Source organism: Panthera tigris, chromosome A1 (assembly GCF_018350195.1).
Source record: "Panthera tigris isolate Pti1 chromosome A1, P.tigris_Pti1_mat1.1, whole genome shotgun sequence".
Taxonomy (NCBI): Eukaryota; Metazoa; Chordata; class Mammalia; order Carnivora; family Felidae; genus Panthera; species Panthera tigris.
In genome coordinates, this window is record NC_056660.1 from 175,600,550 (window position 1) to 175,625,584 (window position 25,035).

At 42.2% G+C, this 25,035-nt stretch overlaps 2 protein-coding genes across 6 annotated transcripts in view; both read right to left on the bottom strand.

Annotated features, from left to right (window-relative positions):
• Window positions 1–14,355, bottom strand: part of ATP6V0E1 (ATPase H+ transporting V0 subunit e1) — a 31,864-nt gene extending 17,509 nt beyond the window's left edge. The window contains exons 1-2 of the mRNA XM_007082794.3: window positions 14,179–14,355; window positions 7,708–7,755 (exon numbers count right to left, since the gene is read on the bottom strand). Of these exons, the coding sequence (XP_007082856.2) occupies window positions 7,708–7,755; window positions 14,179–14,282 (152 nt within the window). The 5' untranslated portion in view covers window positions 14,283–14,355. The remainder of the gene's footprint in view (window positions 1–7,707; window positions 7,756–14,178) is intronic.
• The window catches only part of RPL26L1 (ribosomal protein L26 like 1), a 50,259-nt gene that overhangs the window by 17,509 nt on the left and 7,715 nt on the right, over window positions 1–25,035 (bottom strand). For 2 of the 5 annotated variants that reach the window (XM_015537757.2, XM_042992193.1), the window contains exons 3-6: window positions 24,884–25,024; window positions 23,789–23,964; window positions 19,923–20,075; window positions 7,708–7,755 (exon numbers count right to left, since the gene is read on the bottom strand). In XM_015537757.2, coding sequence (XP_015393243.1) covers window positions 23,836–23,964; window positions 24,884–25,024 — 270 coding nt within the window. In that variant the 3' untranslated portion in view covers window positions 7,708–7,755; window positions 19,923–20,075; window positions 23,789–23,835. Of the gene's footprint in view, window positions 1–7,707; window positions 7,756–19,922; window positions 20,076–23,788; window positions 23,965–24,883; window positions 25,025–25,035 lie in introns of those variants that run through there. The other 3 variants (XM_007082795.2, XM_042992199.1, XM_015537755.2) reach the window with 2 other exon arrangements.

Here is a 25,035-nt window from a genome sequence, read left to right on the forward strand (position 1 = left end):
AAATACAGTGTCACCAAAATTTGTAGGCTGTGGCTAAAGTAATGCTTAGAGGGAATTCTACTGAATTAACTGCACACGTTTTAAAAAGAACAAAGGTTTAAAATCATTTAAGTTTCCACTTAGTACTATCAACAACAGCCAAAGTATGGGAAGAGCCCAAATGTCCATCGACAGATGTATGGATAAAGAAGATGTGGTAGATACATACAATACAGTATTACTGGGCAACCAAAAAAAATGAAACCTTGCCATTTGCAACAACATGGATGGAACTAGGCAGCATTATGCTGAGCGAAATCAGTCAGTCAGAGAAAGACAAATATCATATGACTTCACTCATATGTGGAATTTAAGATACCAAACAGATGAACATAAAGGAAGAGAAGCAAAAATAATATAAAAACAGAGAGGGGGACAAAACATAAGAGACTCTTAAATACAGAGAACTGAGGGTTGCAGGTGGAGGGATGGACTAAATGAGGAAGGGGCATTAAGGAAGACACTTGTTGGGATGAACCACTGGAAATACCCCTGAAATCATTGTTGCACTATATGCTAACTAACTTGATGTAAATTAAAAAATAAAAAAGAAGGGGCGCCTGGATGGCGCAGTCGGTTAAGCGTCCGACTTCAGCCAGGTCACGATCTCGTGGTCCGTGAGTTCGAGCCCCGCATCAGGCTCTGGGCTGATGGCTCGGAGCCTGGAGCCTGTTTCCGATTCTGTGTCTCCCTCTCTCTCTGCCCCTCCCCCGTTCATGCTCTGTCTCTCTCTGTCCCAAAAATAAATAAAAAACGATGAAAAAAATAAATAAATAAAAAAAAAAATAAAAAAGAAGTTAAAAAAAGAGCAAATTAAACCCAAATTCAGGAGAAGTAAGGAAATAAATAAAAGAAAACCTAAGTACATGGAAAAATACACCATGTTAAAGATTAGAAGACTTGGTACTATTAAAACGTCAGTTCTCTCCAAATTGATCTATAGATTAAACACAACACCAACTAAAATCAACAGGCTTTTTTTGGTAGAAACTGACTAGACTATTCTAAAATCTATATGGCTATTTTAGAATAGCCAAATAATCTTAAAGAAAAAACATTAAGGACTTCAACTTTTTGATTTTAATGTAAAACTAAATATTCAAGAGAATGTGGTATTGTGATAAGGCTAGACAAAGAGATCAACCAACAGATCATCTGGAAGTAGGTTCACACACATATGGGCAAGTCGTTTTGAACAAAGATGCCAAAGCAGTTTAAAGGAAAAAGGAAAATCTTTCCAACCAATGATGCAGCAACAACGGAGTACCTGTACTATGAAAACAAACCGGCAATAAAAATAAATAAATAAAAAATAAAAAGCCCGGGGCACCTGGGTGGCTCAATCAGTTAAGCGTCCAACTTCGGCTCAGGTCACGATCTCACAGTTTGTGGATTCGAGCCCCATGTCAGGCTCTGTGCTAACAGCTCAGAGCCTGAAGCCTGCTTCAGATTCGGTGTCTCCTTCGCTCTCTGCCCCTCCCCCACTCATGCTCTGTCTCTCTGTGTCTGTCAAAAATAAATAAAACATTAAAAAAAAATTTAAAAAAAATCTGCATCTAAGGGCGCCTGGATGGCTCAGTCGGTTAAGCATTCCACTTCAGCTCAGGTCATGATCTCGGGATTTGGGAGTTCGAGCCCTAAGTCAGGCTCTGTGCTGACAGCTCGGAGCCTGGAGCCTGCTTCAGATTCTGTGTCTCCCTCTCTGTCTGCCCCTCCCCTGCTCATATTTTCTCTCTCTTTCTTTCAAAAATAAATAAATACTTACAATTTTTTAAAAACTCTATGTATCTATAAAGTCAAATACAACCTTCCCAAATCACACACCCTCCTAGGACCTGTTTCATCTGATCTCATCTTTGGAGATGACAGAGACAGACAGTCCACCTATAAAAAAAGCTCCTGAAGGAGCTTCAAAAGCTAGAGGTGAAGACAGAGACTAACAGCCAGCTAACAGAAGGCCAAATAAAACACGTGCTTCCTCTGGCCAAAAATGGGACAATTTGAACATCAACAAAGATTAATTATACTGGATTGAAATACATCAAATATGTTTAAATGTATCAGATCACAATGATACCAACACAAAACTTATTGTTCATCCTCAGAAGATGCTAGGGAGCACAATTCATTATTTTGCAAATGGGTAAGTAAAGAGAAAACCAGACATATAACCTAGCTTTCCTTTATGAACAGTTTTTAGCTATCTGGATAATGAAACAGTTGAGTAAGTAAATATTTATGGATGTATTCTAGCTAATGAATAAATAGATTACAGAAACAGAATATTGCCAATGATTCCAACAACACAAAGAAAACTGAGGCGTTATGTACCCCCTGATGAAAGCATCAACACCATTTACGAAATAGACATCAAAAATTGAACCTGAATGTGATCTAGCCCCTAGATACGACCACCAACTTATAGGAAATACAGAAGAAAGAAGAATATGTTAAACAATACTACAGGTATGCAATTAACAAGGACCATTCTCTGGAGAACTATGGGACAAACAACCCAGTTTTTTCCTATTAAAACGTGCAAGAAAAAAGAAAGAGAAATGGAGAAGAAACTGACACAGACTTGACAGGCACATCTACCAGTTGCAATGCGTGGTCTTTACAAGCATCTTCATTCAAACAAAACGTAAAATAACTAATGAGACAACTAGGGAAATTTAAATATATGTGATGATATAAAGGAATTAACTTTTTCTGTGTGATAATAGTATTGTAGTTATTACATGAAAAAAGAATGATTATCCTTTAGACATATATATTGAAATACATGTATGTCTGGAATTTGCTTCAAAATAATCTGGGGAGGAGAGGGAAAGTGTGTGGGGATGAAACAAGATTGGCTGTGAGTGGATAATTTTTGAACGTGAGTAACAGGTGGGTAGACAAATGAAGATGCATTGTTCTATGCCCTTAATTTTTGTAAAGAGCATACAGTACGTTTTAAAAGTTCAAGACCATGTACATATGCATTATATATATATATATACATATTATATAAGGTATGTATATATAATATATATAAAGTATATATACAGTATATATATAAAGCATATATAAAGTATATATACAGTATGTATAAAGTATATATACATACAGTATATATATAAAGTATTTACATGTATATAAAGTATATATGTACATAAAGTTCAAGACTATATATATATATGTGTGTGTATATATATATGTGTGTATATATATATATATATATACACACACACACACACATATATATACATACACACACACACACACACACACACACACACACACACACACATATAGCACATCCCAGAAACTGACCAGCTTGTGGCTACTTGGTTGGAAACCAAAGTGGAACACTTTGGGAGGTGATCACATCTTGTACTCAAACTGGCTGTAGAGCCAGGACCAAAGCAAGGCTATGCTCAGCTGTGGATATGCACATCCCTGGACAGGCTGGGCAAAGCTCCTGTAGGCTGTGTAGGTCCTTGTGCAATGGGCAGTATTAGGCGGCTGGGGGAGTGAGTGAGGGTGACTCGTCTGAAGTCACAGAATAGGGGCTTGTGGGAATAAGCAGATGAAGGAACTACTTTGGTAAGTGACTGGGGTCTCTCTGGCTCTTTAGTTGTTTACGGTCTCCCCTCATTAAAGAGGGCAGGGGGATATGTCTGTCTTGTTTCTTCACTGCTATACATCCAGTGCTTGGCACACAGTAGGCTCTAAATAAACATGCTGAGGGGGCGCCTGGGTGGCTCAGTCAGTTAAGCATCCTACTTCAGCTCAGGTCATGATCTCATGGCTTGTGAGTTCGAGCCCCGCATCAGGCTGTGTGCCAACAGCTCAAAGCCTGCAGCCTGCTTCGGATTCTGTGTCTCCCTCTCTCTCTGCCCCTCCCCTCCTCACGCTCTGTTTCTCTCTCTCTCAAAAATAAACAAATATTGAAAATAATAATAATAAAAATAAAATAAAACTCACATAACCATACTACCACATAAACAGGCCACATACTATTCATCCTAAAAAAACCAAGGACTCCGGCCTTTTGGTCACTATTTCTTTTTGTGTATCACTCTGCGGGTGAGATGTACAATTAGTCAAGTGCTAAAGATATAGCATGTTTTCCAAGAAGCAATTGTATCTTCATAATACAGTACTGAATTTCTAATTTACCCTGAAGATGTTAAGTTTTGTGATTCTGGGGAAGCTACATGCATAATTCAACATTAAAAACTAACCTAAGACCAAGAGAAAGTATGGAACAGCAACTAACAGGATTGTATGCTTAAGGAACAAAAGTGACCTTGTGCCTCAAAGAGGGAACCAGATGTATAACATTCAGACATTCCTCTGGTCAACTGTTAACACAAACTGGTTGTACTGGCAGAGATCCTGATTTTTCAGAGCTCAAACAAGTCACGCCCCATGAATCTAACCTTAAACCATAAACAAACTGGAAAGAGAAAAAAAAGTGCCATAAACCGAAGGCAATGTAGAAGTCCATGAACGTATTTCAAAAATGTGACTTCGCTTAGGAAATCCAGTTTGGGTGTCTCTTATTTCAAGAGGTAGTTTCAAAAACATATACAGTGAAGTTGTCTTTAAATTTCAAATTTATTACAGAATCCTGTCCCTTTGTGGAATAAAGTATTTGGGATTTGAATTCAAGTTATTCACGCATGTTCCAGGCAGCTATTTTGCTAAAATAGGATATATGATCGGGTTTCAAAGAAACAAAAGAAAAAAACCAATTTCATAAAGTCTATGCTATACAGCTCATTTCCCCATACAATGGCCTCCTTTCTGGACATTTCTAACATTTAATGTCAGAACACTGTGTGCTATGTTTAATACACTGATGACAGAACTAATCCACTGTCAACAGAGAAGTCACCCATATGTTTGGGACAAAGGAAAAAATCTAGACAGCAAGAGGTAAAGGCTCACAGATACTTCTCACCTGAGTCACTAAGACTCCAAAGATGTATAATTTCCAACCAAGTCCAGTTATTCATTTTACACTTGAAAATGAAAATAAGAGGCATGGAAATGATTGGAAAGGCTTCTTGTTTGTTTTAAAGAAAATATTATGAGAGGCGCCTGGGTGGCCCAGTCAGTTAAGCGCTCACCTTGGGCTCAGAGTTCGAGCCTGGCACTGGGCTCTCTATCAGCACAGAGCCCACTTCAGATCCCCTGCCCCTCACCTCTCTCTGCCCCTCCCCCACTCATGCTCGCTCGCTGTCTTAAAAATAAGCATTAAAAAAAAGAAAACATTATATGAAAATTAAGCAAGTTTCACACACGGAGGACCAGAAAGTTATAAAACATTTCTGCCCTATCTTCTTAATCCCCAGTCTTTCTTCTGTGCAGTAATTTTCTCATTTTTAAAACCCTACTACCAAGCTTGCGGCTCAAGTAGCAGAGATCTTCAAAGGAAGAAAAACAAAGGCCTTTTGACCACTCCTTGGCTCCTGGACTGAAAAACAGCTCCCTTGTTGAGATTGCGATAGGAGATTCAGTGGTATAGACTGAAACTCAATCACTCTTACAAAAATGAGAAATTCTGATGACGTATGTACTTCTTCACTCTTTAAAGCTAAACACAGCTGGTATAAGAATTCTCCATTCTTTCATTCTGGAAACTGAGCTATATCACCTAAAAAAGCCTTTTACCTTTTTATTTTTTTTTAATTTTATTTTTTTTAATTTTATTTTAGAGAGAGAGAGCACGAGCAGGGGAGAGGCAGAGGGAGAGAGGATCTTAAGCAGGTCCCACACTCAGTACAGAGCCTGATGTGGGGCTCAAGCTCATGATGGTGAGATCATGACCTGAGCCAAAATCAAGAGTCGAATGTTCAACCAACTGAGCTACCCAGGCACCCCAAAGCCATTTACCTTTTTAACTAGAAAAATACAGACTAAACAAGCCAACTGTTGAAAGCCTCATCACCTACGCCCTAAGGTTGAGGCAGTCAAACAATACCATCGTCAATTAGCAAATGAGCTTTAAACCTTCAAGTTGCACTCCAACAAGTGACTGAATGGCCACATAGCTACAATTCATGGTAATGACTTGTTGTCAGGAGCAAATTTTGATCTATGCCAACAACTAAAACTGGGTCATCCCCACAAACCTCTTTGAAAAACCTTAGTGCAAAAGCCCTAGGAAATAAATGCACAGATTCAGAGTCACAAAGAACCATAGCTTTTCATCACATGATCAGAACTGCTGTTTCCTCCCTCTTGTGGGCACTAAACAGTTCCACCAACACTGACACTTCCCATATAAAGAAGTCTCGGGAAGCTACAGAGATCTCTTTAAGAAAAGATAACCTTTGGTTCTAAACTCTAAAAAGAAGTCAGTAAGAGGATGAATTTTATGGTATGTGAGATAGCTCTCAATGAAAAAAAAAAAAGAAACCATACGGCCTTTGAATAAATTTGAAATGGTCATTCTTTCCGCAAACTGATTAATAATCAGTTTTTTCTGGGGCTTGACTCATTCCGTACTTCAGGGAAGGGGAGAATGTAGACAAGCATTGGAAACCTCTTGACAATAGTTCAATTACAGGTCTGCCATTGCTGACACTCATGAGGATTAAGAATCCTCGTTAGCGGGGCGCCTGGGTGGCTCAGTCGGTTAAGCGTCCAATTTTGGCTCAGGTCACGATCTCATGGTTTGGGAGTTCGAGCCCCACATCGGGCTCTGTGCTGACATCTCGGAGCCTGCAGCCTGCTTCGGATTCTGTGTCTCCTCTCTCTGCCCCTCCCCAACTTGTGCTCTGTCTCTCTATGTCTCTCAAAAAATAAACATTAAAAAAAAAAAAAAAAAAAAAAAAGAATCCTCGTTGGTATTCCAAAAATATATGTTGAGGAATTAACTTACATATCTTAAAATAGCCTTCAAACAATAATTTATACAAACTATGTTACCTCTTCGACTAGGTGTTATTACCATACTTTGATACAGTATGTTAAAAAAATTATCTTGATTGCAATTCTAGCTCAACTCCTGTTCATCAAATAAACAAGTCATAATAAAGAATGGCTACTGGCTTCAGAGTGAGATATTTAAACAAAATGAGTACGCCTAAACTCCTCACAACAGTAAAGTATAAAGTAGTACAAGGGCAATTTCTGGCTAATTATAAGATTTCAATTTGTGCCAAATAATTTACACTTGTATTGCCAGGAGAACAAAGCATCTGTACAGTTTTTATGTAAATGTACTGAGCGGCAGCAAAGTGTGTTCTTTTCCATCTTAGGATACTATTTCTAGATGTTACATAAGGGAACAGCTCCAATGACATAAAACTGTAAAAGTTTCACAACAATCATGTTCCACAAATTTCTTTTTCTCTCTTTTTTTTAATGTTTATTTATTTTTGAAGGAGAGAGAGAGAGACAGAGTGTGAGCAGGGGAGGGCAGAGAAGGAGGAAGATACAGAATCCGAAGCAGGCTCCAGACTCTGAGCCTGCTGTCAGGACAGACACAACGAGGGGCTGGAACCCGCGAACTGTGAGATCATGACCTGAGCCTAAGTGGGACGCTTAACTGACTGAGCCACCCAGGTGCCCCCACGAATTTATTTTTCAATCACACACGTTATAAATACCAAGAATAACTTCCTGTTACCTTGGGAAAAAAGCTACTCACAAGAGAAACGTACTTACAAGAGATAGCAGCAAACTGAACAGGTTACCAGCATGGTGATGATAACTCTAAAAACAAAACAAAACAAAACATCATTAGATAACCAGCAAACTAAGCAGACACTGCAGGATGGTTTAAGCCTCCATCCCAAGTTATCAAACTGGCAAGGACTGTGCACAAGAAAAGTGATCTAAATCTGTTCAAACGTCAATAGACTGTACTCGGTAGGGGTTTAAGTAATTAACATTTTTATTTAAAGGGATATGTATCGAGACCAGAGTTTAGATGGCTAATCCCAAACCCATCTAAACTGAACACAAAAGGCTGCAGTGACAATTAGTTTTGACATCCAAGAAACTTCATTTTTGGTAGTTTTCAATGAAATGACCCTATACTTGTATTTTACTTTACAGGTTTTTTTAAAAACATATTCATTTACTATTTATTGTGACAGAGAGAGAGAACTCGGTGAGTAGGGAAGAGAGAGTCGGAGACAGAGACAGAGAATCCCAAGCAGGCTATGTGCTGTCAGCGCAGAGCCCAATGTGGGCCTTGATCTCACCAACCATGAGATCATGCCCTGGGCAGAAATCAAGAGTCAGACATTTAACCATTTGAGCCATCCAGGCACCCCGACACTATACTTTTAAAAATATGACTTTCTAGGGGCGCCTGGGTGGCTCAGTCAGTTAAATGTCAGCTTCAGCTCAGGTCATGATCTCCCACTTCGTGAGTTTGAGCCCCACATCAAGGTGTGTGCTGACAGCTTGGAGTCTGGAGCCTGATTCAGATTCTGGGTCTCCCTCTCTCTCTGCCCCTCCCCCACTCACACTCTTGTCTTTCTCTCCCTTCCTCAAAATAAACAAACATTAAAAAGGGGGCGCCTGGGTGGCTCAGTCGGTTAAGCCTCCGACTTCGGCTCAGGTCATGATCTCGCGGTCCGTGGGTTCGAGCCCTGCGTCGGGCTCCGGGGTGACAGCTCAGAGCCTGGAGCCTGTTTCGGATTCTGTGTCTCCCTCTCTCTGACCCTCCCCTGTTCATGCTCTGTCTCTCTCTGTCTCAAAAATAAGTAAACGTTAAAAAAAAAAAAAAAACATTAAAAAAAATTATATGACTTTCTAGGGGGCACCTGGCTGGCTCAGTCGAAAGAACATGGGACTCTTAATCTCAGGGTTGTGAGTTCCAGCCCCACGTTGGGGGCAGAGATTACTAAAAATAAGTAAACTTTAAAAATATCAGAACTGCATGGGTTCACAATGAAAAAGAGAGGATTCTTCAAAAAAAATTTTTTTAATAAATAAGTAAATAAGTAAACAAACTTTCTAATGTTGACCTCTCCCCATCTCCAGTCCCGTCTGAAAATAGTTAAATCTGGATCTCTGATCAGCTGAATCTCAACATTTAAACAACTGAACTCATGATATCCTCTTCCCAATTCCCTACTCCCCAGAAGAAGCTCTGTCATTTCCACCCATCCCACCCACTCCACAAATCTGTCATCTTTCTGCTCACACCTCCCCTTCACCCTCCATCACCAAATGCTAGAAGATTCAAAACTTTCTTCCTTCCCTTTCATCCTATCACAATCACCTCAGAGTCGTCTTTCTAAAATACTCTTTTTTTTTAATTCTTTTGATGTTTATTCATTTTTGAGAGACAGAGGGAGACAGAGCATGAGCGGGGGAGGGGCAGAGAGAGAGGGAGACGCAGAATCTGAAATAGGCTCCAGGCTCTGAGCTGTCAGCTCAGAGCCCGATGCGGGGCTCGAACTCATGGACTGTGAGATCCTGACCCGAGCCGAAGTCAGATGCTCAAATGACTGAGCCACCCAGGTGCCCCTAAAATATTCTTTTCATTACATCACTCTACAGCTGACCATCTTTCAATACTCTCCATCATCCATAGGGAGTAATTTCCAAAAAGGGGGTCTCCACACCCCACAGAATAAGCAAGACTATCTTCTAGGATGCAAGAAGCAAATATCAGAATTCCCATTTATCTTATTTTTAACTCATCCTTTAGAAGTTTTGTGTGTGCATGTGCACTTTCTGTGGTTAATATTGGCACATCCATTCATTCATTCAGCAGATTTTCAATGAGAATCCAGTATGTACCAGGCTTTGGGGAAAGAGGAGTAAACAAAATGGATGACAACCCCCATTCTGGTAAAGTTTACATAATAGTGGGGGAGAAAGACAACAAACAAGGTAAACAATAAACAAGAACTATTTTTTTTCATGTTTATTTTTGAGAGAGACAGCATGAGCAGGGGAGGGGAAGACAGAGAGAGAGAGAGACAGAATCTGAAGCAGGCTCCAAGTTGTCAGCACAGAGCGGGGCTCGAACCCATGACCTGAGCCGAAGTCAGACACATCAAGAACTATTTATTTATGTACCATTAGTATGCCAGATGGTCAGTAAGTGCTAATGGAGAAAACTAAAGCAAGAAAGGAGAATAAGGGTATACAGGGGTTGGAGGCTGTGGTTGCAATTTTTTAATTTTTTTAAATGTTTGTTTATTTATTTCTGAAGAAGGCAGAGAGCGAGCGTGAGTGGGGGAGGGGCAGAGAGCAAGGGAGACACAGAATCCAAAGCAGGTTCCAAGCTCTGAGCTGTCAGCACAGAGGGGCTCGGACTCATGAGCCATGAGATTATGACCTGAGCCGAAATAGGATGCTTAATGACTGAGCCACCCAGGCACCCACTATGGCTGCAATTTTAAAGAGGGTAGGATCCGGCAAGTCAGTCCTGAAGGAGGTGAGGGAATGTTCCAGACAGGGGCAATAGCGAATGCAGAGGCTCTAGGGTACCAGAAGTTAAAACAGGACAGAGGCCCGAGGGGCTGAGCAGAGCCACGGGAGCCTAGTAGGAAGTGAAGTCAGGGGAGGGGAGAATATAGACAAGAATTGGAAACACCTTCAAAATAGATCAACTGTAGTTCTGCAATTTCTGACACTCAGGAGGATAAAGAGCAGGGTTTGGTAGCTTCTAAAGGAAAAGGAAAAGGAAAGCTATTTGGAGGGATCCGAGAACAGGACTGACAAAATCTGATTCCGATTCTAAGAGAATCTCTCCAGAGTGGAAACAACCTGGGGGGAAAGAGGCAGAGGGAAAAAGCTGAGAAACCAGTCGGGGAGGGAACTGCAATAATCCCATGGACCAGGCTGGTAGCACAGGTAGGGAGGACTGGTCAGACTCCGGATATATTTTGAAGGCACATTCTTCAAAGTAACTGATACATTATGCTTCTAATACATAAATAAGTATGCATGATAATTTGTGCTACAAAACTTTGCCAACTGCGGAATAAAAATACTTGAAAGGGTGCCTGGGTGGCGGGGGGCGGGGTGCTCAGTCAGTTAAACATCTGACTTGGTTTCAGCTCAGGTCATGATCTCGCTGTTCGTGAGATCAAGCCCCCACATCAGTCTCCTTGCTGACAGCGAGGAACCAGCCTGGGATTCTCTCTCCCTCTCTGCGTGTCCCTCCCCTGCTCGCACTCAAGTACACTCTCTCTCAAAATAAACACAAAAACTTAAAAATGTGTGAAGATCTACACCATCAAGTCCGGCTCCTCACCTGTCACCAGTTCCCTCCACTCATCCTCACCACTCTCCACTTTCAAACAGCAACTTTCATTCCCAAACGCAGGGGGCCTCACTGTCCCCCAAAACACGTCAGGTTTACTATTCTCCATGCCAAGCTTTTGCTCATTTTCTTCCATCCCTCTGCCTCAACCTGGAACCCCTGTATCTTCTGTCTTCCCCAAAGACCATTTCAGAGAGCTGAAAACAGCTGAGTCTCTTCTGTGTTACCTGCTTAATAGTTTCATAGCAAAAGCCCCCCCCCCCTCCCCCGCCTTCAGGGGTGCCTGGCTGGCTCAGTCAGAAGAACGTGGTGGAACTCTTGATCTCGAGGTCATGAATTCGAGCTCCATGCTGGGGGTAGAGATTACATACATACATGCATACATAAAATATCGTCTCCAAATATGCCACTTAGTTGTTGCATGCTGAAGTGTTTAGGGGTAAAGCATCATGATGAATGCAATTTACTTTCAAACAGTTCAGCAAAATTATATATGTGTGTATATACACACACATACACATATTCACAGATATAAAGCAAATTTGAATGTTACCAATTATATCTAAGTGGTGGTATCCAGCAGTCTCTCTATTCTTTTATGTTTGAAAATGTTCTGTATGTTTGAAAAAATTGGAGCTGACTGAAGTCCCTTCCAACCCCCCCCCCCCCACACACACACACCTACTGCTAAAGGAGCCACTGTGAAAAACCGAAGCTTTTAGAGCATCTGTGGATTCCTGAAGAGAGTGAAATCATAAAAAACATGAATGGTCAGGAAAGCTGATTCCAAACACAAACTTGGTTTCACCTGGCCCTTTTTCAGTGTCGAAAAGAATGAGAACAAGGGGTTTGATTTGGGTTTTACAGAGACTTTTCTGCATTCTGATGTGCTTGGGACTTACAGGGGGAAAGGATTTAACATCAAAGTCTCTCTTCTTCCCTTGTCACACAGCCACCTTTACTTATCTCCTTAACAAAGATATTTTTAAATCCTTCAAATCTGAAATGCTCTCCTGATTAAAAATTCACCTAGTCCTTGAAGCAATCAAACTTCACGGCACTAAAAAAACAAAACAAAACAAAACAAAACAAAACAAAACAAAACCCATTTGCAGCCTTTCAGGAGACAAAGGGGAACTACTACTAATTCAGTACTAATATTTTCATCTTAGAATAAGGAAATGGGAACATTGAAAAGTTAACTAAATTGTCCAAGGTCACAGGGATCATCCAGCTAGGAGCAGTGTTTCTCAAAGTGTAATTACAGTAACTCCTAAGAGACACTTTGTGTTCTAAGAACTGCTCAATCCTGCCAAGAGCAGGAAACACAAGGATTGGGGTAGAGGCTGTGAATTAGGCCCAGATAACATATCACTAGCAGGTCAAACCTGAATCATGACACTACGGCTGGAAACTGAGTAGTTCAATGTACTACAAGAAGCATTTCATTACCCTGGATAAGAGCAGCGGCATGAAGTCCCAAGGTTGGGCATGGGTAGTCCCAAATGGGGGTCTTTGAGAAAGGAGTGGTCGTTGTTACCAGCACATTAGTAAATGCTTTTTTGAGTATTTAGGCTGGAGAGGCAGACAGTAGAGTAATGAAATAACTGAAGAAAGAAACACAACAAAGAAGTACTTCGTTGTTCCTTAACTCTAGTAGAAGAAAAAAGTCTAAGAAATTAAATTTGGTTAATACCAATTGTTTTAATAACCCAAGAACTGACACGCTGCATCATTTATTATAGGCTAGAGAGATGACCCTCTATAACTGATGTTATGGGGGGGAAGGGGGAAGGGGAAACCCAATACCACCAAATGGTAGAAATTCATCTACCATTTTAACTCTTTAAACAAATTGACTGACTTTCAAGGTAGATATAAGTACCAAATATAAGTACCCAGACAGCAAATGGGGTTTGGGTCACAAAATATTAAGGAATAATGGCATTTTCTTTCCTTTAATAAAGGCAATAGACTTATCCATTCATTCAATGGATAGTTACTGAATGCCTCCTATGCATGCAAAGCACTGTAAAGCCACCGATTTGTTTCAAAGAATAAAGCAAGAGATGGTGTTTCTGACAAGCTCTGTCTTCAGCCTAAGTTTCATTCCACGTGATTTTGTGCTGAGAAAAAATGACTAAGAGGCAAAAGAGGAACCAGAAAGAGGGTGTTCCAAAGCTCCTATGAAGATAAGGCTCTATCTCATGCTTATAAAATAGATTACAAAGCTCTAATTAACAAAGAAGTCTAGGAGAAAAGTCTTAGTCCATCATTCTAAGAACTTGATACATTCAAAATACAAGCGCAGGAGCGCTCTCCAAAAGGTATGACGCAGGGGTTTCTAAACAATACCTCCTGCTCTTCGGTAATTAATCTCGCTTTAGATCAGGCCCCAACTACCTGGCGCCCACTAGATGCAAGGCCTGGGCTCAACGTTGCTGCACAAGCTTGTCCTGTGCAACTGCGACAACATGTGAGGCACAAAGGGCATTTCTGTCTTATTTGATCCTTTCCTTTAAAGTTTAGGCAAACGAGGCCTCATTTGAGTGGAGGGCAGGACTAAAGGGGCGAAAAGTCGTCTAGAGGCAAACCCCAACTTCTCCTTGAGTCGATATAAACCTATTTCCGATGCGCCCTCCCCAGACAGGCCCGTGATGAGAACAAATTTCCCTAAAACCCCTTGCCAAGGAGGGTCCGTCGGAAGTCACCCTCCTCACCCTCGGCCCGGCGAACACGGAAGCTGCTGCGACAAGACGTCGGGGGGCTGCAGGAGATAGGGGCCTGACTCTGGAGTCCAGGGCCGCCCCAAGGTCTCTGACCGGTGCAGGTCGCCCCCTCCCCCGCCCTGCCTGGCGGGTCCTCGCCGCGCGTCCCTCCCAAGGCGGGCCTGGCACACTTACCCCCGGTTGGGACCTTTAGGGATGAACCAGGGTACCAAGAAGCCGACGAAGCCCCAGAACACGCTCATCACGATGAGAGGCACCGTGAGGCCGTTATACGCCATGGTTGTCGCGGAACCTGCCAACCCCTGCCCAGCCGCCTCACTTTGGTCCCACCCGGAAGTGTCAACACCCGGCCGCGTGACCAGCGCGCACACAGACCCGCCTCCCGCGCCCCCACGTGACCCGCGCGCCGGACTCCGCCCCTCCCTAAATCCAGCGTATTTTTATCGTGGACCACCGTTTCCCTGCACTAGCCACGTTTTTTTACCTCGAATTACCTCCTGATTTCTTTCTTCACTTAGCAGAATAGATTCTTGGATTAAATAGGAAGTTGGACCAATAATCTTTAACATCTGTACCAACTCTTCAAACACGATTCCAAGCTTTTGATCTGACCAGTAATATGGGAAACTAGGTCATCGTTGTGTATATACTGCTCCCGGAAAACATGCTAGTTAGAAACTCTGTTGTCCTTAAGTTCCAGTCCAAGCACTGCCTTCTCCGAGATCTATTTCATTCTATTAGTGTTTCTTTTGTGGCCGTGTATCTTAACCAACACTCTAGTAGAGGGCAAACTCCTTCTTGAGGACAGGCACTGTTTAACTGATGGTTGCTCCTCAGGAGTAGAATATGCTCATATAACACTTATAATATGTAGAATGTGCTCAATAAACACTTTGTATAACTGAACTGAGTAGTTGAAGGGTGACGTCAGCCATAACTAAATTAGAGAAGAAAGTTTACTGCTTTCTTCCGATTTTTTTCTTAATTTATTTTTAATCATGGTAAAATATAATACAATTCACCCTCCTAACCATGGAGGGTAAAGCCCAGTAGCATTAAGTATATTCACATTGCTGTGTGCCCAACCTCCAGAACTTTTTCATACCCATTTAACAACTCCCCATTCTCCCTTCCCCCAGTCATTGGCAACCACCATTCTACCTTGTTTCTGTAAATTTGACTACTCTAGATACCTGATATAAGTGGAATCATACAGTATTTTTCTTTTTGTGACGGTCTTGATTCACTTAGCACAGTGTCCTCAAGCTTAAGCCATGCTGTAGCATGTATCGGAATTTCCTTCCTTTTTAAGGATAACATTCTACTGTGTGTATTTGCCACATTTTGTTTCTCCATTCATTTGAAGATGGACATGTGAGTTGCTTCCACTTTTTAGCTATTGTAGATTTTTTCCTGTTTCTTAAATAAAGGCAAATATTTTCTAAGTTGATCCCACTAAGTCTGATCTTTTTTTTTTTTTTTTTAATGTTTATTTCTTTTTGAGAGAGACAGAGACAGAACTTGAGTGGGTCAGGGGCAGAGAGAGAGGGAGACACAGAATCCAGAGCAGGCTCCAGGCTCCGCGAGCTGTCAGCACAGAGCCTGACGCCAGGCTCCAACTCAGGAGCCGTGAGATCATGACCTGGCCGAAGTTGGACACTCAACCGACTGAGCCACCCAGGCGCCCCAACATTAAGTCTAGTCTTTGCCTCACCCTCTTGGCAACTTCTTTAAAAAGCAGGTGTTGGGAAGCACAGGGATGTGGCTCTTCAGACACCAGTTTTGTCTAAATCTGTTTCACGCTCTGTGAAATGAGAAAATTCCTTAATCTTGGTATTACAGTTGTGGGCTAGCATTGGCCAATAGCTCCCTCTATCAGTCAATCTGTCAAACACATTTTATCACCCACTTTAGATAAAAAGTGGTATCGAAGGCCAGGAACTAAGATTCAGTGACCCACCAAATGAAGAAATACTCTCTGCCTTCAAGGCACTTAAAAGTCTACTTCTGGAAATAAGTCAGTATAGTTCATGGACCCCAGGGAAGTCCCTGAGACTCTCCCAGGAGACGTGCAAGGGCCTCTCTATTCTCCAATCTGTGTGAAGCTCAATTTTCTTCCTGTGCTTTACCCAAAACATGTTGCAACACATTGAATGCAGAAGCATTGTTAAGAATCCATTTGTCTTGCACTAAGTCAGACTTTAAGGAATTTTGCAAAAATGCAACACAATGTAACTCTTCCCACATTTTCAGATTTTGCTTTGGAAAAGATTTTCCATAAAAATGTTATTTAAGATTTTATGTTTATTATTGTTATTTTAAAATGAATCTAAAATATGTTAAATTTCTGTTCTAATTTAAAATGTAGTAAATAATATGACATAACTCATATATAAGTAAGATTTGGGGTCCACAATAATTTTTTTTTTTTTCAGATGGGGGTGGATGGGAGAGAGAGAGAGAGAGGGAGACAGAGGATCCGAAGCAGGCTCTGCACTGACAGCAAAGAGTCCAATGCCGGGCGTGAACTCACAAATCTTGAGATTGTGATCTGAGCCAAAGTCAGATGCTTAACTGACTGAGCCACCCAGATGCCCCCCACAATAATTTTTAGATGTGTAACAGGTATTTAAATGCATAAACAGGCTAAGTGTCCAACTCTTGATTTCAGCTCAGGTCGTGATCTCAGGGTTCACGAGATCAAGCCCCACATCAGACATCAAGGAGCCTGCTTGGGATTCTCTCTCCCTCTTTTTTCTGCCCCTCACCCCCCTTGTGCTCCCTCCCCATCCCTCAAAATAATTTTTTTTTTAATGTGTAAGCAGGTATATTGAGACCAAAAAGTCTGAGATCAACTGCTAAAGGAAAAACCTCCAAGACAATCCCAAAAGGATAAAGTAAACAAGAGCTGACTAAAATGCTCTAGTGCAACCCCGAGGATCCCTTTTCCTAAACTCGACCCTGTAAATAAAAACAGGCACGCAGAGTCACAAAGCCATGCAATCATAAAGTTCCTTTCCTGATCTGAAAGCTTGGAGGTTACTGGAGGAGCTGAAAGCCCCAACATGCTTCACAGTTCATTTGCTCAGCACATATGCGTGGGCAGCCACCACTGACGACAGGTTTCTTGAGTAGCAGCCATATGCCACTGAACTAGGTGCTTTGAATTACCTATCATTCAATAGTCATAGCACCTTATGGACCTTATTAAACCCATTTTACATATTAGCAAAGAGAGGCTTAGATCTGTAACGTGCCCAAAGCCTGTTTTAAGTAACAGAACTGGGATCTGAATAGAAGTCTTCATAGCTTCTGTTCATCCCACTAAGCCATACTGCTTCTCCAATTTCAGACAGTAAGTCAACCCAAAAACCCTGAATTCTACACAGCTTAACAAGACAGAGACATCTAATTCCTAAGATGAGAACTGTGAAAACCCTATTTTAGAATTAGTGGCTCTCCAGCTAGGGGTAGGCGAGGATGTGGTTGACTTAGTTATTTCTTTTTAGAGTTTTATTTTAAATGTATTTTATTTATTTTTGAGAGAGAGAACATGAAGGGAAGGGCCAGAGAAGGAGAGGGGGACAGAGGATCCGAAGCAGGCTTTGCACGGACAGCAGCAAGCCAGATGTGGGGCTTGAACTCAAGAATCATGAGATCATGACCTGAGCCGAAGTTGGACACTCAACTGACTGAGCCATCCAGGTGCCCCCCAAAATTTTAAGGAATCTCTACACCCATCGTGGGAATCAAACTCAAACCCTGAGATCAAGTCAAAAGCTCCACTGACCAAGCCAACCAGGTGCACTTAGTTATTTCTGAAGACCAAAGAATGTATGTTTATGAATGATCATTTATTTTTGAGAGACAGAAAAAGAAAGCGTGTGAGCAGGGAAGGGGCAGAGAGAGGGAGACAGAGGATCTGAAGCGGGTTCCGAGCTGATAGCAGAGAGCCAGATGCAGGGCTGTAAGTCACAAACCATGAAATCATGACCTGAGCCAAAGTCGGATGCTTAAAGGAGCCACCCAGGTGCCTCAGCCAAATATTTTACTTAATATTTGTGCATGTTTATATTGTAATTATGTGTTCAAACAGTAAATCAACCTTATAGTATAGAGCTATTTACATTTGGATGATCTGTCTTTCTCAAGAAGACTTCTTCATAGATCAGACTTCTTTTTTTTTAATGTTTATTTTTGAGAGAGAGAGAGAGAGAGGGAGGCAGAGCTTGAGCGGAGGAAGGGCAGAAAGAGAGGAGACACAGAATCCAAAGCAGGTTCCAGGCTCGGAGGTATCAGCACAGAGCCCAACGCAAGGCTCAAACTCACAAGTCGTGGGATCATGACCTGAGCTGAAGTCAGATGCCTAAACGACTGAACCATCCAGATGCCCCACAGACTTTTAATAAGCGCCCAATCATATATGCACAAAATATTTCTGGAAAAATACAAAAGAAACTGGAAACAGTGACTGCTTCTGGAGAGAACTGAGTAACCGAGAACCAAGGGACAAGGAAACTTAACTTTTTCACTGCATGCCTTGTGTTATCATCTAATGTTACACCATATGTAAGAATTACTTCTTAAAAAAAAAAACTAATATAACAGGACAATGAAAAAAGACACATGCTGTCAGATGGGAACTGCTCAGTCTGTAGTATCAACAGAGGACGGTAGAGTCTCAGTGAGTAGAATTGTCTGGTTCCCAGAATTTTCAATTCCTTGCCTGCCCAGCTCACACTAAGAGCTCTGTAGCTGAACATGCCAGAATGCAGTATGAAAATAGACATTCGGAAGCAGTTATCTGAAGTTTAAAAGTTTGGAGGCTTCCACTGGGGCACCTGGGGGGACCAATCAGTTAAGCATCCACTTCAGCTCAGGTCATCTCACAGTTCGTGAGTTCAAACCCCACATCAGGCTTTGTGTAGACAGTTCAGAGCCTAGAGCCTGCTCATATCCTGTGTCTCCCTTTCTCTCTGCCCCTTCCTAGCTTGTACTTTTGCCTCTCTTTCTCTCAAAAATAAATAAAACATTTAACAAGAAAAGTTTGGAGGCTTCCCAAAATAGCACAGGGGACTCACTCAAGTGAATGGACATCTGCATAATGAGGTCGGTAGGAAACTGCTTAATTCAAAGTCATTCCAGGAAACACGCTAAAATCCTTGGGCCTGAACCTTGATAGGCAGGCCCACCCATGCGGCATTCTCCAGTCCCCATTTCCTGCAGCAGCCAAAACACATTACTGCCCGTACATCTCCCCTCCATTCAAGAACCAGCATTTGGAGCACCTGGCTGGCTCAGTTGGTAGAGCATGTGACTGTCAACTTCAGGATTGTTAAGTTTGAGCCCCACGTTGGTTATAGAAATTACTTAAAAATAAAATCTTAAAAACAAAACAACCAAACCAACCAGCATTTATCTGAGCTCCCCTGAGAAAACGTTTTCCCTCAGCTCCTACAAACAAACCTACTGCCCATCTCCTTTAAAAGAAAAGCTAGGGGCGCCTGGGTGGCTCAGTCGGTTGAGCATCCGACTTCGGCTCAGGTCACGATCTCACAGTTCGTGAGTTCGAGCCCCGCGTCGGGCTCTGTGCTGACAGCTCAGAGCCTGGAGCCTGTTTCAGATTCTGTGTCTCCCTCTCTCTCTCTGACCCTCCCCCGTTCATGCTCTGTCTCTCTCTGTCTCAAAAGTAAATAAACGTTAAAAAAAAAAAAAAATTAAAAAAAAAAAAAGAAAAGCTAAAGTTTGCTGAGCTCTCTGTGCTCTACACGTGGTATCTCGGGTATTAAGCCTGACAACTCAATGAAGTGGGCACTTTTTACTTCCATCTTGTAAATGACAACACTGAGGCCCAGAGGTTGAGCAATTTGCCCAAGGGCGCACAGCTGGGAACTGACAGCACTGGGATTAGAACTCACATGTGATGCTGAGCTCCTGCTCTTCACCATGCACTATTACTCACATGGCTCAATACAAGCATTCTGGCATGATCTGGTTGCCCGTGGGGGGCTGGCGGTGGTGGGAATGACCGCTCTCAAAGCTCTGGTCCGTCATTTGTAGTGAACAGGTTGCTGAAAACAAGCAAAGACCGACTCCTAGGAAACATCATCACTTAAGTTTATTGATGAGAATTAAGGCTGGAGCCTAGGGCCCAGACCAGGTATCAGAATATGTCGTCCGTGCTATAATCTAGTATGGAATCTTACTTTTATGCAACTTCTGGGTACTAAATCATGTGTTGTTTGAGAATAAAGACAAAACTCAAATTCGGAAAAAACTACAGATCTCACTAGACTACTAATGGTAACATAGCTGCCGTGTATGAGGCACCTACTCTATTTTATATGCTGTGTGTATATACATACTTTACACGTATCCTAATCCACAATCCCCAGAGTTAACTGGTTGTAAATATCACACAAGAGCCACCTCAGAAATACACATTCACATAAGACCTGAAGAGGTCTCTCTCCATTCTTACTGCATCACGGAACCTCCCAGCAAAGGGGTAGAAACTATTAGTAAGCATCCAAGTGACTCCTAAGGGCAGAAGAATCTGGTGGACCACTACTTTAGTTTTCACGTCTGATAAAGCATTTTCACAAAGAGAAACATTTTTAGCTTCTCACCTATACGGGGAAACAAGCTCATACAAATGGCTGCCCAAAAACCAGAGCAGGATTTGAATACAAATCTCTCTGGCTTCAGAGCCAAGACAAGTATCATTCTGCCTACTCTTAAATCAATGCCTGAGTCAGAGAATGCATACTGAATTTTGTGGTTTGTGCTTCCGCTTCCACGGACTTGTCTGGTAAAAAAATCATTACCTCTTTCGGTGCAAAGCAAATCTTAGATTGGAAATACAGTAAAACAACAACAACAAACAATATTAGCATTTGTACACTCACAGCTTTCAGGGTCCTCAGAAAGAGCCTATTTGATCCTGCCATTTTCCATGAGGCGGGAAGGCAGTGCAAGTATTAACTATGATGCTTTACTACTGGGAAAACGGAAGCACAGAGCTAAGTAACTTGCTCAAAAGCTTATGGACTGTCCCGTGGAGAAATGGTGACAATGCTTTTCCCACCAGGCAGCACTACTGCTATAAATGTATAGCTTCTTCTCCCTCGTACACTGATGTCTAGTCTCTTGTCAGACTCTGGGAAAGGGAGTGAAAAATGACAGGGTGAAAAAATGACCACCAGGGATGGATGGCTTGAAGTGGGATGTGAGTGGTCTCTGACGCAGTGAGGTCTGGGTTCAAATACTAACTCCATCTCTTACATTCTCTGGGATCTGGACAATTAATCTGAGCTCATTTTTCATCATTCAAAATGGGAAATAATGGACTCAATCAACATTTACTAAGAAACTCAATGTGTCCAGCCATGTATCACTAGAGGCATTTTATCATTTTATGCATTTTTATCATGCATTTTAATCAATAATTTTTCACAGAAGCAAGGGAGGATTTTAGAGATGGATCTGGTGCTAAATCTTGAAGAGTAACTAGAAGTTATGTAAGCAGAAAGAGTTAGGGGTGCCCAGAAAAAGAAAGAGAAGTCATTTTAGGGGTGCCTGGGTGGCTGTCGGTTAAGCATCCAGCTCTTGAATTCAGCTCAGGTCATGATCTCACTGTTTGTGAGTTTGAGCCTGTGTTGGGCTCTGTGCTGAAACCACAGCGCCTGCTTGGGATTCTCTCTCTCCCTTCTCTGCCCCTCCCTTGCTCTCTCTCTCAAAATAAATAAACGAAACAAAATGAAACGAAACGAAACGAAACGAAAAGAAAAGAAAAGAAAAGAAAAGAAAAGAAAAGAAAAGAAGTCATTTTAGGTCCCAACTATTTTCTATGATATATGCCTAACCAGCTCTTCTTCTTCTTCTTCTTTTTTTAATATTTATTTATTTTTGAGAGAGAAAGCCTGAGCAGGGGAGGGGCAGAGAAAGAGGGGGACAGAAGATCCAAGCAAGCTCTGTGCTGACAGCAGAGAGCCTAATTCGAGACTTGAACTCACAAACCATGAGATCCTGACCTGAGCCAAAGTTGGACACTTAACCCACTGAGCCACCCAGGTGCCCCCAAGCATCTCTTCTTGCTCTAGCACACTTCTTGTAGAACTTACAAGGTGTCAGAATTAAAAAGAAATGCAAAAAACTCAATAGCTAAGGACTTTAAGGGAAGAATGAGAATGCAAAAACTAACAACAGATTGAACTAGGCCAGGAAGTAGCCTAACCATATCAGAGATAATGAATCAGTGGCAAAACTCCCAGGGCTGTTTCAAAAGTAAGCAAGGCCTTTCACTGCTTCCCCAAGATCAGGAGCCCAAGACCCAATCCAGTTTATGGCTCTTCAGCAGGCCCATAACCCCTTCCCCAGGTCCAACAGTTACCTCTGCTTCATTAGAATGTTAAAATCTTCACCCACGGCAGAAACAAACTTCATTAACACAACAGACAATGCTAAATCAGCAGGTTTCCTTAAGACAAGTGTATGACCTTATACCCACCTCTACCTATAATAATGACTGAAACTCCCTTTTCTGAATATCCATCCTAACCCTAAATGAAAGAAACCCATTCACCCCTACTCAGGGGGTCACAGATTTCAAAGTGATTTCCTTATTTGCTGCAAATAAGTTTCTGTTGTACAGCAATTCCATCTTGGGACGCCTGGGTGGCTCAATCGATTGAGCATCTGGACTCTTGATTTTGGCTCAGGTCATGATCCCAGGGCCGTGGGATCGAGCCCCGCATTGGGCTCTGCACTGAGCATGGAGCCTGCTTAAAATTTTCAATTTCTCTCTAAAAAAAAAAAAAACCCAAAAACCAAAAACCAAACAACAAAAATCAAAACCACAACTCCACCTGGTATAGTCTCTATGTGTAACTCACCAAGGAGTGAACTCATATTAGTTTGGTTGCAGTTAGACCAGGAGTGTAAAACGCAGATGCCAGTGGGGGCCAGGCAAATTGGGCACATGGGCAGAGCAGACTGGATAGAGCAGCCAGCCCCGGGCTCCACACAAATGACGCTATGCAGGATCAGGGCCCCATGCAACCAGATGAAGCAAGATTCAGATTTCTCTGTGGAATGTCTCAAGTTTTAAGTGTTAGAACTTGGCTTCTAAGAAATCATGAGAACAATAGAAGGACAAACATAATCTGTGAGCCACATCTTGCCTACAGGCTGTCGTCAGTTTCCTGAGTTAGCCCCAGGAGAGAGGAAGGACACTTCAGTTACTTGGAAATACACTTACAAAGTCAAGACCTTGGGAAGGGCAGCTTGGTCAGGGAGCCGCATGCCATTTGGCTTGGCTGGAGCACGAGGGACAGGAAGCTGGCCAAAGGGCAATCCATCGAGACCTGAGACATAAGCGTGCAAAGCAGCACCAGCCACTGAGTGAGCTCAGTCCTGTATGTGCCAGCTCATGTAATGACCATCACTGAGTGGGACACACCCCTGAATTAGGGACGAGAGCCCTGTCCTGTCCACGCCATCAGCATGAGGGTCCAGGCAGGAGCACAGCCATCCTACCGCTGCTATTTTGCTGCTCCGTACGTGAGAAACACATGAAAGAATGGCATCAAGGAACTCACACTAAGATGGATTTTATCTACAGAACAATGCAAATTCCCTCTGCAATTAGGAGACATTTTCAACGATTATTCATAAAATTATTAATCAAAACAGCAAAAGCAGATTTACAAAGCTACATTATCAACAACAAAACAGGAAGGAAACGTTTGACAGACATCTTGAAAAGTTTCAAAGGAATACACACCAGACTAAAAATCTACAGTTAAACCGTGGTTGCGTAACAGGTTATATTCACTCCTGCATTTTCTCAATAAGTTCTTCCTTATATTTGCCTTTCTCTTTTCCAACTTGTCGAGACTTGGCTTTGCGTTCAAGAATTTTTTTCCGGTCTTTGTCCAGTTTTAGCCTGGTGATAACTACCTGTTAGGAGCGAGAAAATAAATCTTTATTTATTTATTTTTTTAAGTGGAAAGGATTTGTAACCATGTAATTATTCTGTACAGCAGAACTTTTCCCAACAATAGCAGTTTGGTTCCTTCTGCCGCCCAACTCCTGAGGATCTATGAGACCAGTTAGTTTAGTGATATCAACCATCATTTGGGCTGGGACAAACAAATTATACTACCAACATGTTTCTGGTTTGTTTATCATCCCCTGGCCAGCAAAACGCATTGCTTAAAAAACATCGTTTAAAAAGCGCATTGCTTAAAAAAGCATTCCCACCAGCTAGTAGGCAATAGACATCGTAAGGATAAGTAAGACCGCAACCATCCTGCCCTCATCTGAAACTCTGGAGGAGAAAGACCCTACAATACAGTGCATGGAATGGAGTGCAAATGAGGAACAGCATATTCCGCCAGGTGGGTGTGAGGGCCACAGGAAGAGATATTCCTTCCCTCTCCTCCCTCTGGATGTTATCTAGTAGGAGAGGGATGCCTGGAACCCTCCTGCAACCTGCTGGAAGGCAGAGCCTTCATCGAGGATGATAAAACAGGTAAGAAAACAATACGGATCCTCATATTCCGCCAGGTGGGTGTGAGGGCCACAGGAAGAGATATTCCTTCCCTCTCCTCCCTCTGGATGTTATCTAGTAGGAGAGGGATGCCTGGAACCCTCCTGCAACCTGCTGGAAGGCAGAGCCTTCACCGAGGATGATAAAACAGGTAAGAAAACAATACGGATCCTCGATGACTAAGCCAGTGAATCAATCAAGCCTGCCCCACCTCCCTCTAGAAGTCCTTGCCTGGGCCACCTGAGTAGACACTACCAACACACTGAGAACTTACAACAGCACTAAGCTACACTACCCAGCCACTACCGCCACTCAGTCCCGCCATACCTTGCTGGGGTGAATGCCCACATGAACAGTTGTACCATTAGCCTTCTCACGCTGCACTCGCTCGATGTAGATGACATATTTTTTTCTGTACACCTGGACTACCTTGCCTATTTGCTGACCCTTGTAGTGTCCTCGAACCACCTAAGAGAAAA